Source organism: Dunckerocampus dactyliophorus, chromosome 16 (assembly GCF_027744805.1).
Source record: "Dunckerocampus dactyliophorus isolate RoL2022-P2 chromosome 16, RoL_Ddac_1.1, whole genome shotgun sequence".
Lineage (NCBI taxonomy): Eukaryota > Metazoa > Chordata > Actinopteri > Syngnathiformes > Syngnathidae > Dunckerocampus > Dunckerocampus dactyliophorus.
Window position 1 is genome coordinate 8,305,809 of NC_072834.1, and position 15,208 is coordinate 8,321,016.

The 15,208-nt window shown below is 40.3% G+C and overlaps 1 protein-coding gene across 2 annotated transcripts in view; it reads left to right on the plus strand.

Annotated features, from left to right (window-relative positions):
- Positions 1-5,839: 5,839 nt before the first annotated feature.
- Positions 5,840-15,208, plus strand: part of LOC129169054 (glucocorticoid receptor-like) — a 54,247-nt gene continuing 44,878 nt past the window's right edge. For both annotated transcript variants that reach the window (XM_054755038.1, XM_054755039.1), the window contains exons 1-2: positions 5,840-6,309; positions 10,265-11,421. In XM_054755038.1, the coding sequence (XP_054611013.1) occupies positions 10,274-11,421 (1,148 nt within the window). In that variant the 5' untranslated portion in view covers positions 5,840-6,309; positions 10,265-10,273. The remainder of the gene's footprint in view (positions 6,310-10,264; positions 11,422-15,208) is intronic.

Sequence of the window (15,208 nt, forward strand, 5' to 3'; positions counted from 1 at the left end):
AAATCATTGGGAACTGATTTGGAGTGCGAAAAGTAATTCAATCATCATAAATGAGCCTCCAACATTTGGACCAAATCATTTTCTATGATGAATCCAAAGTAACTTTTACTGATTTGACTTGGGAATTTCCAAAAGCAGCCACACACACGCACACACACACACACGCACACAGACAGACACACACAGAGTATATTTAGAAGGGTCTGTTGTCACATCAAACACATAATTTGCTTTTGTTTAGCAAGCTACTACAATGCCAAAGCACAATGGTTACTTTCATTTCTCTTTCTGTTTCATTTCTTCTGCGTTATTATAGGCCACAACATTAGATGAACCTTCTCAGTCTGATGGGAATCCAACAAGAGTTGTATAGAAACTGCAAGTATGAGCCAGTCGTGGTGGACTTTGCTAGATCTAGTGTGTTATTGAGGTTGAGGTACATGTCAACCCTCCCGGTTTCCCCAGGAAACTGCTGTATTTGTCCCTTCTTTCCCGTCACTCTCCCATTTAAATAGTTCCCTGTAAGTTTCCCATCTTTAGTAGTAGTATTAGTATTTGTTTGTTGTGTAGACAAGCCAGGGACAGCAACGTGTGAAAATATCTCAACTCTTTACTGCTCTAATGTAGTGGATCTTAACCTGGGTTTGTACAAACGGAGGTCTCGACACACGCGCTGTGCGTCCTCAAGAGCAATCCTTTCCGAGGATGGTAGACGTAAAACGAAGAAAGGAAAAAGACTGTTCAAAAATGATTTGAGAGTGACACTTGACAAGGTGAAGCCGCGCATTTCTAAACTGGTGTGTGAAAGGCAACAGCAAAAGTCACACTGATTTGAAGTAAATATTTATCTGCTTTTGTGTGAGTTCTTGTTTGGTTTGCTTTTGTTCTTTAAACACAGCGATTTTGTGTGCGACGGATGCATGGTTGGTGGCGCCAATAAAAAAATATACCGATGTTTTGAACTTGCAAAAAATATATGTCCAATTACGAAAGGTTAGGTGAACGCGTGCAAGAGACTTGCGGGATTTAGTTCCTTCAAACCGTTTTCATACTCACTCGTAGCTCAAACAATGGTACAGTCGTCCCTCGCTACGTCGCGGTTCGAACATTGCTCTCTATTTAATTAATTAGCACTGTTTCGTGGTTGACTATGGCCTATTATTAGTTAAAAAATATTGAAAGACAAGTTTTATGTAGTATTCTGTTCACTATGTGTAAGTAATGGTACATGTATGAGACATTCCTTTACATTACAGTACCTTAGCTTGCAGCTGTGGATGCCCCCAAACTGACATAACATCGTGAAAAAACGTTCTCCTCCCATTCTGTGTGGAAGTGGTACTTTTTTGGCTTCTTACTTTGTCCTTCTTCCCCACTCACTTTTAAACCTATTCATTAGTTTAGAAAAATAAATTGGTGATACGAGGACAAAGTTGACTATAGGGGTCTAATAATGTTTAAAAAAGCATATTTACAAGGTCATAAACAGGTTTGCTATGCTCTAACTACAAAAATATTCAATTTATTAATATTGAATCCTACTTTGCGGACATTCACCGGGGCTGGAACCAATTAACTGCGATAAACGAGGGACTGCATGCCATCTTCTACCCTTGCTTGCATATTTTTCCGAAAAATGTCCTTTATTTTCAAACGCAAACGTCGACAGGTGTGGGTGGTAGTTTGCACTGTACTGTATCATACTGTGGGATAGTTCTCACACTTATGCCTACTTCACATGGCTAAATATGGTAGCCAAAGTATACAAAAATCATAATATTGAACAGGGAAAAAACCCACAAAAATCATGTTCTCCCTTTTGGAAAAACTAACAAATGACACGCTATAAATAAGCAAGTTCCAGATGTCGATGTCTCTAAGTAACCTTACTACTAGTTACTTGCGGTGAAACCACAACAGGGAAACCGTTTCTTGACTCACCACCGCTTTTTTTCCCACCCAAATGTTGAGAAGCGCAGTACCACATGTCTGAAAGCATAGCACGCACACACACACACACGCACGCACACACACGCACACATCTTCTATATTCCCACTGGCTCTTGCATTTACTGCCAGTGGCTGTGTGGAAGTGATGCACAAACCCGCATGGTTACACACGACCTTATAACATCTTCACTGTGATCTTAGCGCTCCATAATTCTAATTGAGTGTTCTGTTATAAGAAAACAAAAAGGAGAACGTCAGGTTCTAAACTTGAGTGTAATACAAACCAGTCCAAAAACAGAAAACGTTGTGTTTTTTTGCATGCTTATTAAAAACTCTTTGGAAGGGTTTGCTGTGCAACAATACTCGTCATTGCTGTTGTACTTTGTGTTGTCAGAGTACACAGCACGTAGTTTGAGAGGGGACAGAGATATGAAAGCAAAAATCACCAAAACAGCCACCGAAATGCAGCATTTGAGCAACCCAAATTGCAGGTGGAACGTCTGACTTTTATTTATCCGTGTTTGTGAGGCTAATGTCCTCTAAAACCCTCATTGGCTGCTAATAGATCATATGTCTCTGACGGCCATTGAATCCAAAGGTCAGTGCGGTCGGTTGACTTGAAAGGTTAGCTTCGTGTTTTCGATCTCTGCGGAGCACAGATGCAAGTAATGACTATCTTGCTTTGCCTTGGTTTTGTCGTTGGTTAAATAAAATAGAATAAGGTTGTAATTTTACAAGAATAAAGAGTTGAATATTTTCAGACATAGTCTTATTTTATTTTCTTGTCGTTTTTTAAATGACTTCTTACTACTTTTCTCTTAAAATTACCACCTTTTTCACATTTTACAACTTGTCAATGTCAATTAGTACTATATTCTTTTTTAAAAAATCAGATATTTTTTTCACAACTGAAACTGACATTTGTGATTTTGTGTCTTTTTTCTTGTAAAATTAGAGCTGTTTCTTAAAATATATATTTTTTAAAAATCTTAAAATATTACAACTTTATGCTTGTCAAATTACAACTTTGTTCCTGAAATATTACAACTTTTTTGTTACAATATTACAACTTTATTCTTGAAATGTCTTTTTTTCTAAAACATTACAACGTTCTTCTTGTGAAATTACAACTTTATTCTTGAAATGTTCCGTCTTTTTTCCTAAAACGTTGCAACGTTCTTGTAAAATTCCACCTTTATTCTTGAAAGAGGACATCTTTTTTTTTTTAATATTGCAACATTATTTTTGTAAAATTACAACTTTATTCTTGAAATATTACACCTTTTTTTCTTAAAATATGACAACTTTATTTTTGTAAAATTACAACTTTATGCTTGGAATATGGGGCCTTTGTGTGCGTTTTCTCCTGGTTTTCTCCGGGTTCTCCGGTTTCCTCCCACATTCCAAAAACATGCATGTTAGGTTAATTGGAGACTCTAAATTGTCCATAGGTATGAATGTGAGCGTGAATGGTTGTTTGTCTGTATGTGCCCTGCGATTGGCTGGCGACCAGTCCAGGGTGTACCCCGCCTCTCGCACGAAGTCAGCTGGGATAGGCTCCAGCATACCCGCAACCCTAGTGAGGATTAGCGGCATAGAAAATGGATGGATGGATTCTTGAAATATGTTTTTTTCTGAAGAATATTACAACTTTATTCTTGGAAAATTACAACTTTTTTTTGGAAAGATTACGACTTTTTGTCTTAAATTCGAACTTCATTCTCAAAAGATGAAGGCTTTTTCCTCATTGTGGCTCTATTTGCCTTCAAACTAAATATTTTTGTCCTTGTTTTGAGAGTCCATTGCTCTTGCTCTGCCTTTTTCACTAGATGCTTTCTTTAGGCTGTCGTTTGATTAAAAAGGCAAGTGTTGTTGATTAGAGCACCACGTGTTACTTTGGCATAGATTTTCAAGAGACCGGAATAAGGAAAAGCTTTGCTTTAAAAGATATTGAGTGGATTTCTGCCACACATATGGAAGATGTATGAGTAAACAGGTGTACCTAATGGAACTAGATGATGAGTGTATGTTAATGAGCAAACAGAGAGAGTTGAAACTGATGTGGCGTTACAGAAGCGCACCATAACATATGTATGTATGTAGTACATCCTGTGTCTTATCGGCAAATCTGGCCATCGTCGCCCTCACCGCCCACGTGAAAAACTCACCGTGTTCCCTGCGATGTTTTGAGAACAGTGTGGTGGTTTTCTCTGGCCCTGGGGAGCTTCGGCTCCTCTCCAGCTACGCTTACCTTTTTAATGAGACATCGACATGCACTCCGCATACTCTCTGCTCCTTCTAATCGAATGACTCGCATGGAGGTCCACATACCCAACAACCCAATCTAAGACCAGCCCCATTCCCCCCTCACGCTCGCTCTCCTCTCCACGCCTGTTCTTTTCCTCCATCTTCTTCTGGCCATGCTGGCTCAGAGGTGGGCAAATTACGGTTCTTGGGCCATACAAGACCCGAGAGAGCGTCTCATCTGACCTGCAAAGCAATTTTAAAACTAAAACCTCAAAGCAACTGTTATAAAAATGTCCCAACCATGAAAAAAATACTTGCTCATGGTACACTTGGCCCACTGTCTCATAAAAGTTGCATTTGGTGACAATATCTGAGCAAATATACATTTTTTATTTAGGCGTGTGTATATTATGTAGACCTTGACGGAGGTACCTCAGCTCACAAAAGTGAGTACACCCCTCACATTTCACCAATCATGTTTTTATATCTCTGCAAGGGAGGGGATCACGCTCTGCTTCACAGCGTCGTCATACATGTTAATATTCATCTTTCACCCTCAATGAACCGCAGCACCCCAGTGCTGGTAGCACTCATGCAGCCCAGACCATGAGGCTACCACCGCCATGCTCGACACGAGACACAATTATCTTGCAAGTCACTTGTGTGGCCATGTCTTTAGACAATAACGGCTGTGTGTTGACTCATTTGCAGTGGATAGTAAGCTTATACTATTATACAAGCTGCACACTGACTACTCTTAAGTATGGCCAAGTTGGCTTGTGTGTCCCTTCAGAAGATATCATAAAAAAATGCTTGTTGAAATGTGAGAAATTTGCTTGCCTTTGTGAGATACTGTAAAGACTGATTTGTACAGTACAGTATATAATATGTTGGCCAAACAATATACTAACATGACAGACTTACTGACTTAAAAAATGCATTAGAGTAAGTGAAGCCAGTGAAAAAAGATGTAATTTGCTTGCATGCCTGCCACCTACAGGGCTGGAGTGTAACAGTAGTCTACAATCCCAACGTTATGCTAGAGCACTTAGCCTATGTCATGTATATGATCATTTTTGGCCTGGGTTAAATCCACGTGTTTCCATTTTAAATCGAAGGAAACGGGAACAGCCGATTCTAATCACCTAATTCCACGCTACTTTTGTGGCATTCTTTTGTGAGCGCATTGACCCCACACGCCCCAGGGAGAAAAAGAGCGCGAGAGAGGGAGGTTTTTTGACAGTTTGAAGCTTGAAGGAGTGGGCTACAGCAGATTCCACAGTGGGCGACGAGGAAGACACGTTTTGACAGATTCCTCAGCAGCGAGGCAAGAAGGGGCGTTCACCCGCAAGTGTCAAATTAGATGGATGCGTCAAGTTAATAGAGCTTCACCGACGCTCACAGGAAACTTTGTTGAACGACATAAACACGAAAGAGATAACGTTCGAACTCCTTAGCCGCAACTTTACGTTTTATAAGTTGGGCTGAGTGTTTTCAAAGTAAAACAGTGGAGAAAATTGTATTTTAAAAATAAAGGCGAGCCGCGCAGGGCAGAAAACACTTCCGGTGTTTGCGTTTGCTTTGAAAAGCACAAAGCGGAAGTGCTTTTGTACCCCTCTTGAGCTTAACACCGCAAAACTAACTGTCCGCCCAGCTTGGCGGAGTTTGCAGCGTAGTGCTGTCGAGCTGGTCGTCGGTCTTATATAACTTTAATGCATCCAGCTTTCATGGCGCATTGGAGACACTATTAGACTGAGTGTTCCGTCGACAGTTTTTTTTTATTCATAATAGCATGTAAATGAGCACTTTTGTGTGTGTGTTTGTCCGCGCGCGTGTTTCCTTTAATGATTTAAACCTCTGAGTGAAAGTGGAGCAGGCGAGACAAGGAGGCTTCGACTCGGATCTGCTTCCTCCTCGGTCGACCTTGTTTACTTTAGTTGCAAAATAGTTAGCTGTCAATCGGGGTATTTATTGGAGCGTACGCGAAAGAGAGTGTTGTCTTCAGCTGGACGGAATGTTTTTTTTTTTGATCTGCCTGGACTTTATTAGGTTCTGACTCATTTTGACAGGAGATGACTTAAACGACAGGGTGCATCTTTTTCCAAACAACAGGTAAGCTTCACGTTCTACTTGTACTTCACTTTTTATTGGCGCTAAATGTTAATAAGCGTGAAAAACACAAGTGGTGTCACCCAGCGGAGGGCTGGCAATGACCTCCTATCTCTTTGTTTTTAATGCATCTTTGAAGTTAAAAAGCAATAGCATCATTGCAAAGAAAAGAGCTCGTATAGGCGATGGGTGCAGTTAACCCACGCAGCCAACAGGTTGCACTAATGTTGCGCTCTCTTTAGGAAAGCACCGCACAGAAACGCAAGCGTGGAAAACCCAGCGTTTCCTCTTAAAACATTCCAACCTGTGACATGCATTTGCTTCTCCAAAGTGCACGAATGCATGTCTGAGAGGACTGTCTTGCATTAAGTGCATTAAGTGCAGTGCAGGAGTGGTCACAACGACTGTACACTCGCGTTGCTACACCGAATACAAAAAAACAAAAAAATCAGCCCTGAAAAAGATAATAATGTGCAGTTTTGAATGACAATGTCACGAGGAGACATAAAACGAACATGTTTGTTTTTGTTGTTGCCAGTGGGCTACAAGTGTGCATCATACCGAGAGCAGGTTTTAATATTTTGGTTGCTTTAGTAATAAACCACATGACAGAGGTATTTTATATTTTTACTGTACTATTTTTGCTGTGCAATAGTTTTATTTTATATATTTAATGAGATGAACTGTGAAAAGGTCTTGTAGGACACAACATTAGGTACACAATCACAACCTAATGACATCCAATATCAATGCTAGAAATATCATTTGCATTGGTGCATTGTATCATACCGACATCTGTTTCCAATATTTTGGTTGCCTTATTCACATGAACGACTTTTTTATGTTATATGAACTGTACAAATATTATATATATACACGGTATACGATATGTATATTGTTAAGTTTATTATGCATAAGTGTATTAACTATCATAAATATCACAATGATAATAGGATGAATACAATTATGATGTGTATTATTTGTAATAATAACGAAGGCAACCAAAATATTAGGAACATATAACATGTTTCATGAAACATATAACATGTTTGTAATATTTTGGTGTTTATATGTTTCATGAAACATATATGTTTCTGATATTTTGGTTGCCCTTGTTATTATACAAATAATACACATAATGCACAAATAATACGAATTGTGTTCATTATGTCAAATATTACATTGATTATAGGAATTTGAATATGTTGGTGATATTTTGGTTGCCTTTGTTATTATTACAAATGATACACATAATTGCAAATTGTACATGTCAGTATTTTAGGAAATTATACATTATACTCAGAACTGTTTGTAATGTAGTGGTTGATTTAAGCTACATGGCGTGGATATATTAGTGACTTTTAATATTAATTTTATTCAATACTATCCACTTTCTAATATGTGTACACCTCATGTAGAGTAATTAAGACAATCCTAACTGTATAACCAAAACGAGGGCAGAATATTGGTACTGATATGAGATTGTGTGTGAAGTGTCCTATACATATTTCCCCTTCTTGTACTCAATCCGACTTTTAGTTTTATGGTGAAACATAAGTTTTTCTCAAGTTTGGCTCATTTGAGCATCGTAACAACAACAGAAGCAGAGGAAGTGCATGAAACCGCTGTTCTTATAGTGCCTAAACTCACACGTGACGGGCCTTCAAGGTACGATCGCAGACAAATATTTGCCCTCCTACAAGGAAGGTGCCCTCTGGTTATGGTTGTATCTTTTGTGCTTAAACACCAGCTCTTGTTGGTCTCACTTTGCACTTTCTTGCGAGTGGAGACAGCCACCGTGTTGCGAATGCGGCCCTAGCGGCTGTATGGGCTTAATTTGCATTGACAGGAGAATGCGGAGGACATGTTTTGACACAGAAACTCACTTCAAAGGCAGAAATAACATTAGCAGACAATTGCACTTGTGTAAAGTGTGTCCTGCAGTAGTCCAGGTCTGTCTTTGTTTAATTCAGGTCAGATTGATGTGTGTGTGTGTGTGTGTGTGTGTGTGTGTGTGTGCCATTTGTGAGCATTTGTGGGCGTTCATGAGGAGAGGAAATGGCCTGTTGGATGCTATTGACATTTCTTCAATGATAGGTAGATAAGAAGCAGGCGTTCTTACATTAGTTGGTAATGCAGCCTTGTTCTAGTCACTTATAACAGTTCCAGATTTAGGGTGCGTTCACACTTGTCATTTTTGATCTGGTTGAAAATAAATCTGTTTGCTCTGCTGGTGTGGTTCGTTTGGTTAAGTGTTAACACAGCTCACTCAATCCCCGATCGGACCAAATAGGCAATTCAAGACCACCTGAGAGATGGAAGCGGGCTGAGATGACTCATCGACTTTAGCTAACTAAATTTAGAGGATAAACCAGCTTTGTACATATATAATATATATGCACGTGTCCTTGGCATAAAATGGCATATTGTGGCGCACACGAGTCAGTGAGGACCAGGCAGCTCTTTATTAGTGAGGAGCCATGAGCTATGAAAAAACTCACGACGAGCTTGTAAACCCATCATGAATTGCAGGTCATTACTCAATATAACAGTCTGACTCGCAGTGTCATCTTACAAAGAAACACTAAACTCATCACACAGCAACTTAACACTCAAAAGGTATACCTCAGAAATATACAAACATGTACCAATATGAGTTTAAAACACATTTCAATGTTTTCCCATCATGCATTTTGTTTGAGCAAACAAGCGGCATAGAAAATGGTGGATGGTGCTGTAATGCTGCCTCTGTCCACTAAAGGGAGCCAGGGGACCCAGAGCCCAGAGGGAAGCTGACGTCATTGCAGCGCCCCAATGAATGGAAAAGCTTAAAAATATTTTTTTTTTCCAACTCGTATTGGTACATGCTTGTATATTTCTGAGGTATACCTTTTGAGTGTTAATTTGCTGTGTGATGAGTTTAGTGTTGTTAGTAAAGTGGTCTTAGTAAGATGACACCGTGAGTCAGACTGTTTGTTGTTAAACTGTTGTATATAATGACCTCCTGCGTTTTCCAATGGCTTGACAAGCTCGTTGTGAGTGCACTGATAGCTCATGATTGGCCCCTGCCAAAGAAAGAACTACTGTTTCCTCACTGACTCGTGAGCGACCCAGTATTTAAACAATTAGTAGCAGTTGTGAAGTAAAGGAGATGTCACGAGGTTAGAATTTAGCCATAAATTAGCCGCACAGCTATAAAGCCGCAGGGTTCAAAGTTTAAGAAAAAAGTAGCGGCTGATACACCAGAATTTAGGGTAGGTCAGCTGGCAAAAATACAAGCGCGAACACTAACCAGACCTCACTCAAGTGACTGCCATGTGTCATTTGCTATGATTAAAACAAAAAAGAAGAGTATTATGCAACCACTCAAACCGAGGCAGACTGGACAGATAAAAAAAGCGTAAACATGGACACACGCACAATTGATGAGCGACCACGTGCCAGAGTCTACTGGAACGCTAACCACTGTTAAAACTGCATCTCCACATAATGTAAAATCATCTTACAGGGATCTTGTTCACAACATTCAGTAATATTGTTTACACACCTCAGTGGGTGCTGCTGTTTTGGTGAGCAACTTATTTTGAATGGGCTCACCACTTCTCTCTTTTTAATGTCTGTATCAACATTAGTGCCTTTGAACATAGTTACCACCGATTTAGTTTCAACCCGTCTATTTCACGTGGATGACACACCCGATCGTCGTTTAGAGAGATGGCCATTATTGGAGGAAATATGGCACACCAATTTCAGTTTTATTTTATATTATCAAATTTGTATTTTATGATTTTCTAGTCTTGCACATATTGCTGGTTGCATTGCTTTTGCTGGTTGCATCCAAGTAGTGCACTTAATTTTGCCTTTGTTGCTTTAAGACAAGATTAAGCTCGAATTTTCACTTCATCCCGACTGACGTCATCTCCTCTTTCTCTCTGTGTTCTGGGAATCATCCTCGAAGAATAACGAAATGGATCAGCGTGGACCGAATTGCAACGGTAATCAAGACGGCCGCCTGTCATTTGCGGAGTCTGGAGTATGCGGCGATGGGGGTAACGTGACCACTTCCCTGCACTCAACCGCCATAGCCCCACATGGACTGGGTGGAACCAAAGACCAGGTGGAGCTAGGGAGCTTTTTTGACTCCCACCAGCAGGTCCTGTGTGAAGGCTCCGACATGAAGCTGGGTAAAATGATCCGGCTAGAGAAACCGCAGCGCCAGGATCTCAGTGTGTTCAACATTGGGGATGACTTGGCGCTGCTGAATCAGAATATTTCTGAACTGGACAACGAGTCCACCTCTGTCATCAACACGTCTGTCCTGGACAACCTCCCCCTGCCAGATCTTTTCCCCCAGCAGATCAAACAGGAAGAGGACTTCTCATTGGATAAAGAATTGGGAACCTATGGTGGACAGGCAGGTGCTGCTTCCTGTGATTTCACAGGGAGTCGCCTGATTGAAGAGAGTGAGCTTTGGAAAGACCTGGGCCTTTCCGGATCCCTGCCAGAGATCAGCGAGTTCGAGTTGGGTTCAGAAGTGGCTCATTTGGTTAACATCGATAGCAGCATTGGAGGCGCACCCGTTGGAGGCTTGCCAAAAGCAACAAAACCGCCCGTGAATAATGGCGGGAGTTGTGAAGACTCTAATGGCGCAAGCCAGCAGCACCATGCCGTCCTCCACCATCCTCACCAGCAGCAGCACCTTCTGCAACACCAGCTTCACCATCAACCATCACTTCTCTCCAGCGTTGTCATCAAGAAGGACCCAGACAAATCTTTCGTCCACATCCACGCTCCCGGTGGGGTCAAGCAGGAGAAGCAGGAAAGGCTTGCGTTCTGCCAGTCACAGTGTCTCCAAGGCAGCATGGGCTCAGTCCACGTAGAGGCCCCGTTGTCCTCGTCTGTGGGCACAGATGCGATTCCTGACTATCGCTACAGAACCAACCCGAACCCCAACATGATAGACCGGAAGCCTTTTGCCATGTATGCAAACCCACCCCCGGTCGGGGACAACTGGATGCGAGGGGATGGTTATGGGGAGGCCCCAGTGGTTCCAAGGGCCAATGATGGACTCCCCACCACTACTGCTTTGACCTCGTACCCTCTCAGCTTCGCAGGGTAGGTGACATTTTTCAAATATTTGAAGTTGCTATGTTGGTCTTTTGTTTCTGGGCTGGATTGAGTGGCTGATTTTATGCTGTGATTTTTATGATTTTTTGTTGAGCTTGACTGAAAATGTGATTGCTGCATTTTTGAAGTTGCTGTTTGAGGCTGAAATGCATTTTAAATTGTTGTTAGATATGAAATTTGACTCAAATCTAGATCAAATCTGTTTTCAGACCTAACTCACGAATCGCCTAAAATTAGGTTGAAGCATCTGAACAAGTGACGTTTAAATTGACGTTTAAATGTAGAACCTGGATCACCTCTGGGTTAAATTATTGGATTTTCTATCAGAACATTGACATTGCTGTGAAATGCAGAATCTGGATCAGATCCTGATTAAATGTGGTCCCTGACACTGCATACCAACTGGATTAAATGTAACAGTAATCTAAGCATCTGAACATATGAAGTTTTGCCGTCTATGATGCAATTTAAATTACTGTTTGGAACCTGGATCAGATCTAGATTAAAGTTGGTTCAGTTACAATTAAAAAAAATGGAAAATTCTCAACATGTTAAATTCGATTTTCTTTGATGAGATTGAAATTGCTGTCAGATGTGGAATCTGGAGCAGATCTGGGTTCAATTTGGTTTCGGGCCATGTTTAAAAATGGGGTGAAATACGAATGAGGTGAAAGGGTCAGAACATGTTGAGTGTTTTCATGATTACATTTATTAAATGTAGTATCTGAGTCAAATCTAGACTACATTTGGTTTTGGACCCACATAAATCTGATTAAATGTGTGAGGACATTTTTTTTTTGTGAAACAATCGGAAAGAAAGAACACATATTACGATGCTAAATCAGGTTTTCTAACAAGGATTTTCTATCATAACTGAAATTGCTGTTAAATATGGAATCTTGTTCAGATTTGGATTTAATATGGTTTTGGACCTGCACTTAAATTAGATAAAAGTTGACAAGATATAAGCATCTCATCATATTAAATGGGGTTTAATTGATCAAATTCAAATTTGCGTTAAATGTGAATCTGTATCAGAACTGGATTTAATTTGGTTTCTGACCCTGCTTACAAACGAGGTTTTCCATGATAATTAAAAGATTTCTTGACTGTGGAATGTGATATGAATCAAATTTGGTTTTGGAACACAATTTTGAAAAAGAAAAACGGACAGTGATACAGTAGCAGTCCAAAGCTTGAATGCACGTTCTCGGTCACATGACTGATACTGTATATGCGTCTCAGTAAGTTCAATGGGAACTTCTGCGATGAAGTTTAAAATCACAATCTGGATCAGCTCTAGCGCTGCAACAATTGCTCAACGATTAATCATGGATCCATTGTGATCATCCAATTAATCAACATCGATTTTGGTATTCGATTCATCATTTTCTGATTTACAAATATAAGTGTCCTCTGATTTCAATCCCTCAAATATGAATTTTTTTTTTTATTTCCTTAGCCATCCATGAAAGCTGACCTCTTGTCTTTGTGACATTTTTGCCTTTTTTCTGATATGCTGCGGACCAAACCACTTTCTGTTTGTGGTTGGTTCATATTGATTTGGTCTGTCTACGGCCTAGCCGATAACTGGATTGATAGAAAGTTAGTTGCTGCCGTAATCAGATCCACGATAAATTTGGTTTCTGACCCCGCATGCAAACCGTTTAAATTTGACAGTCACGCCACAGGACTATGGGGATGTGTCACCACACAGGAAGTGGCCAGTTGGATGTTTTATAGTGTACAGTAGAGTCCGGTGGGAAAGTGGCTTCCTTACAGCACAATGAGAGTGGCTGGCCTGCTGGAACTGGTGCAGTTTTGAAGGAGGGAAATTGATATGTTACTTTTATGAGCTCTCGCGAAAGATCAGGTGTTGATGGGGTGATGGGGGGGCAGATATTTCAAGGCTTTGGTCAGTGTTGTCGGTGTTTCTGCTCAGCTCACTTTGTAAACAAGTGGATCGTAAGCAGAGGTCTGGGTTCTAATCTCCTTACTTGTGTTTCATGCTTGAAAATGTGCATTTTATCCCATCTGTCTCAAATAAGCGACTTGATTGTTGCGTCTCTATCTTGTAACTGCGAGGTTGATAAGTTCTTTGGCTGCCGCGGGGTGTTTTAAACACAAATAGGGAGAGGAATAAAAGGCTTACCATCAGTCAAATGTACGGCCTCTAGCTACAGACGTACGTGTGTACAGAGACACTGTGGGGCCACGTGGAGTGATACACTTTTGTGTGTCACTCCACCGACTCTCACTTTGTCGCCCTTTTCTTCTTGTCTTATGGGCCCCTTAAAAGCTTTGCATATTTGCACAGACATGCAAAAACTGGCACGTTAGATCAGGGGTCATCTACCTCTGGGGAACCAGGACCAGGTTGTGGTTATTTGGCTACAGGTCACATAGAAATAATAATAAAAAAAAAACATTGTGTTTTACATCCACAAATAGTATTCTTACATTGTGGAGTGACTACTTGTCAAAGTCTACTGGAATTTTCCTGAGTGGAAAAGGGAGGCATCCATTAGACCAGGGGTGGCCATTACGTCGATTGCGAGCTACCGGTAGATCGCCATGGTAGTTTGGGTCGATCGCGTAAACGTCACTTTGTAGTTGTCATATGACATCAGTCAGCTGACATTAAGCTCCCCTCCTGATTGGCGCTTGCTCCCCCGCAGCGTTTGAAGCTACACACAAAGATGCAACTTTCATCTTTGTTATTCTGATTGTGGATGAACTAACTCTGCGGTAAGATGCTTATATCTATAACAAAACTTATCTGTTCACTTGTAGCGGCTAGTGACGAAGAAAAAAGGTGTATTGTTTACCGGCTTTGCTTCGCGTCATGAACTCTACTACAGAAATCAGTGTTTTCTACACATTCGCTTCTTAAAACTATTATTTCATGATGAAATTAAAAATGTGCCCATTGGTGAAACCTTTTCAATATGTTGCCTTGACTTCGGCTGCATTGTCTTTTGCATAATCATTTTAAATTCTTGTATATCGATCATGTTTGATAGCAAATGCTAGCTGGATGTAATACATGAACTGTGTGTCCTAATGAACGTTACGTAGCTAATTTGACTGACATACTACCAGTACTCAGGTTATGTACACGTCTATTGAGGAATTATGTGTAATTATCTTTATTTCTATACTGAAGTGAATTATGATAGCAACTGCTTTGATTACCTGTCAACTTTGAAAATGTGAACGTGAAATACTAATATTAATATTTACAATAGAATTCCAGAGTTTGTTTTATAGAAACATAGAGGTAGATCATTTTACATGCATGCTGAGAAAGTGCGTGCACTACAGATATACATGTATAACGTACATAAATATGTATTTCAATAAATATAGTAAATATTTACTTTCTATATTTATAGTAGGAGGTAGATCTTTGGGACTTGGTCATTTTAAAAGTAGCTCGCAGGCTAAAAAAGTGTGAGCACCCCTGCATTAGAGCAGTCACTTTTACCTGCTCGTTATTATTATTATTATTATTATTATTACTGTAATTGCTCCAATTAAAGGGCTCATGACACCAAAACATGTATTATTTGCGCAGTGAAAAATAACATTGAAACTCATATTTCCTGAGTTAGACGTGCGCTCGAATGTTGAAATATTCACACTTGTTTAGGCTTTTCGTCACACCTTCCGGAGACTAGAGGAGGAGGTGCAGAAGCTACTCCCCGAAAGTTACTGTTCGCTCCAAGGCTATCTCAACTGTTATAGTCCTGTTCTGGATGCATTCCTGTTGTTT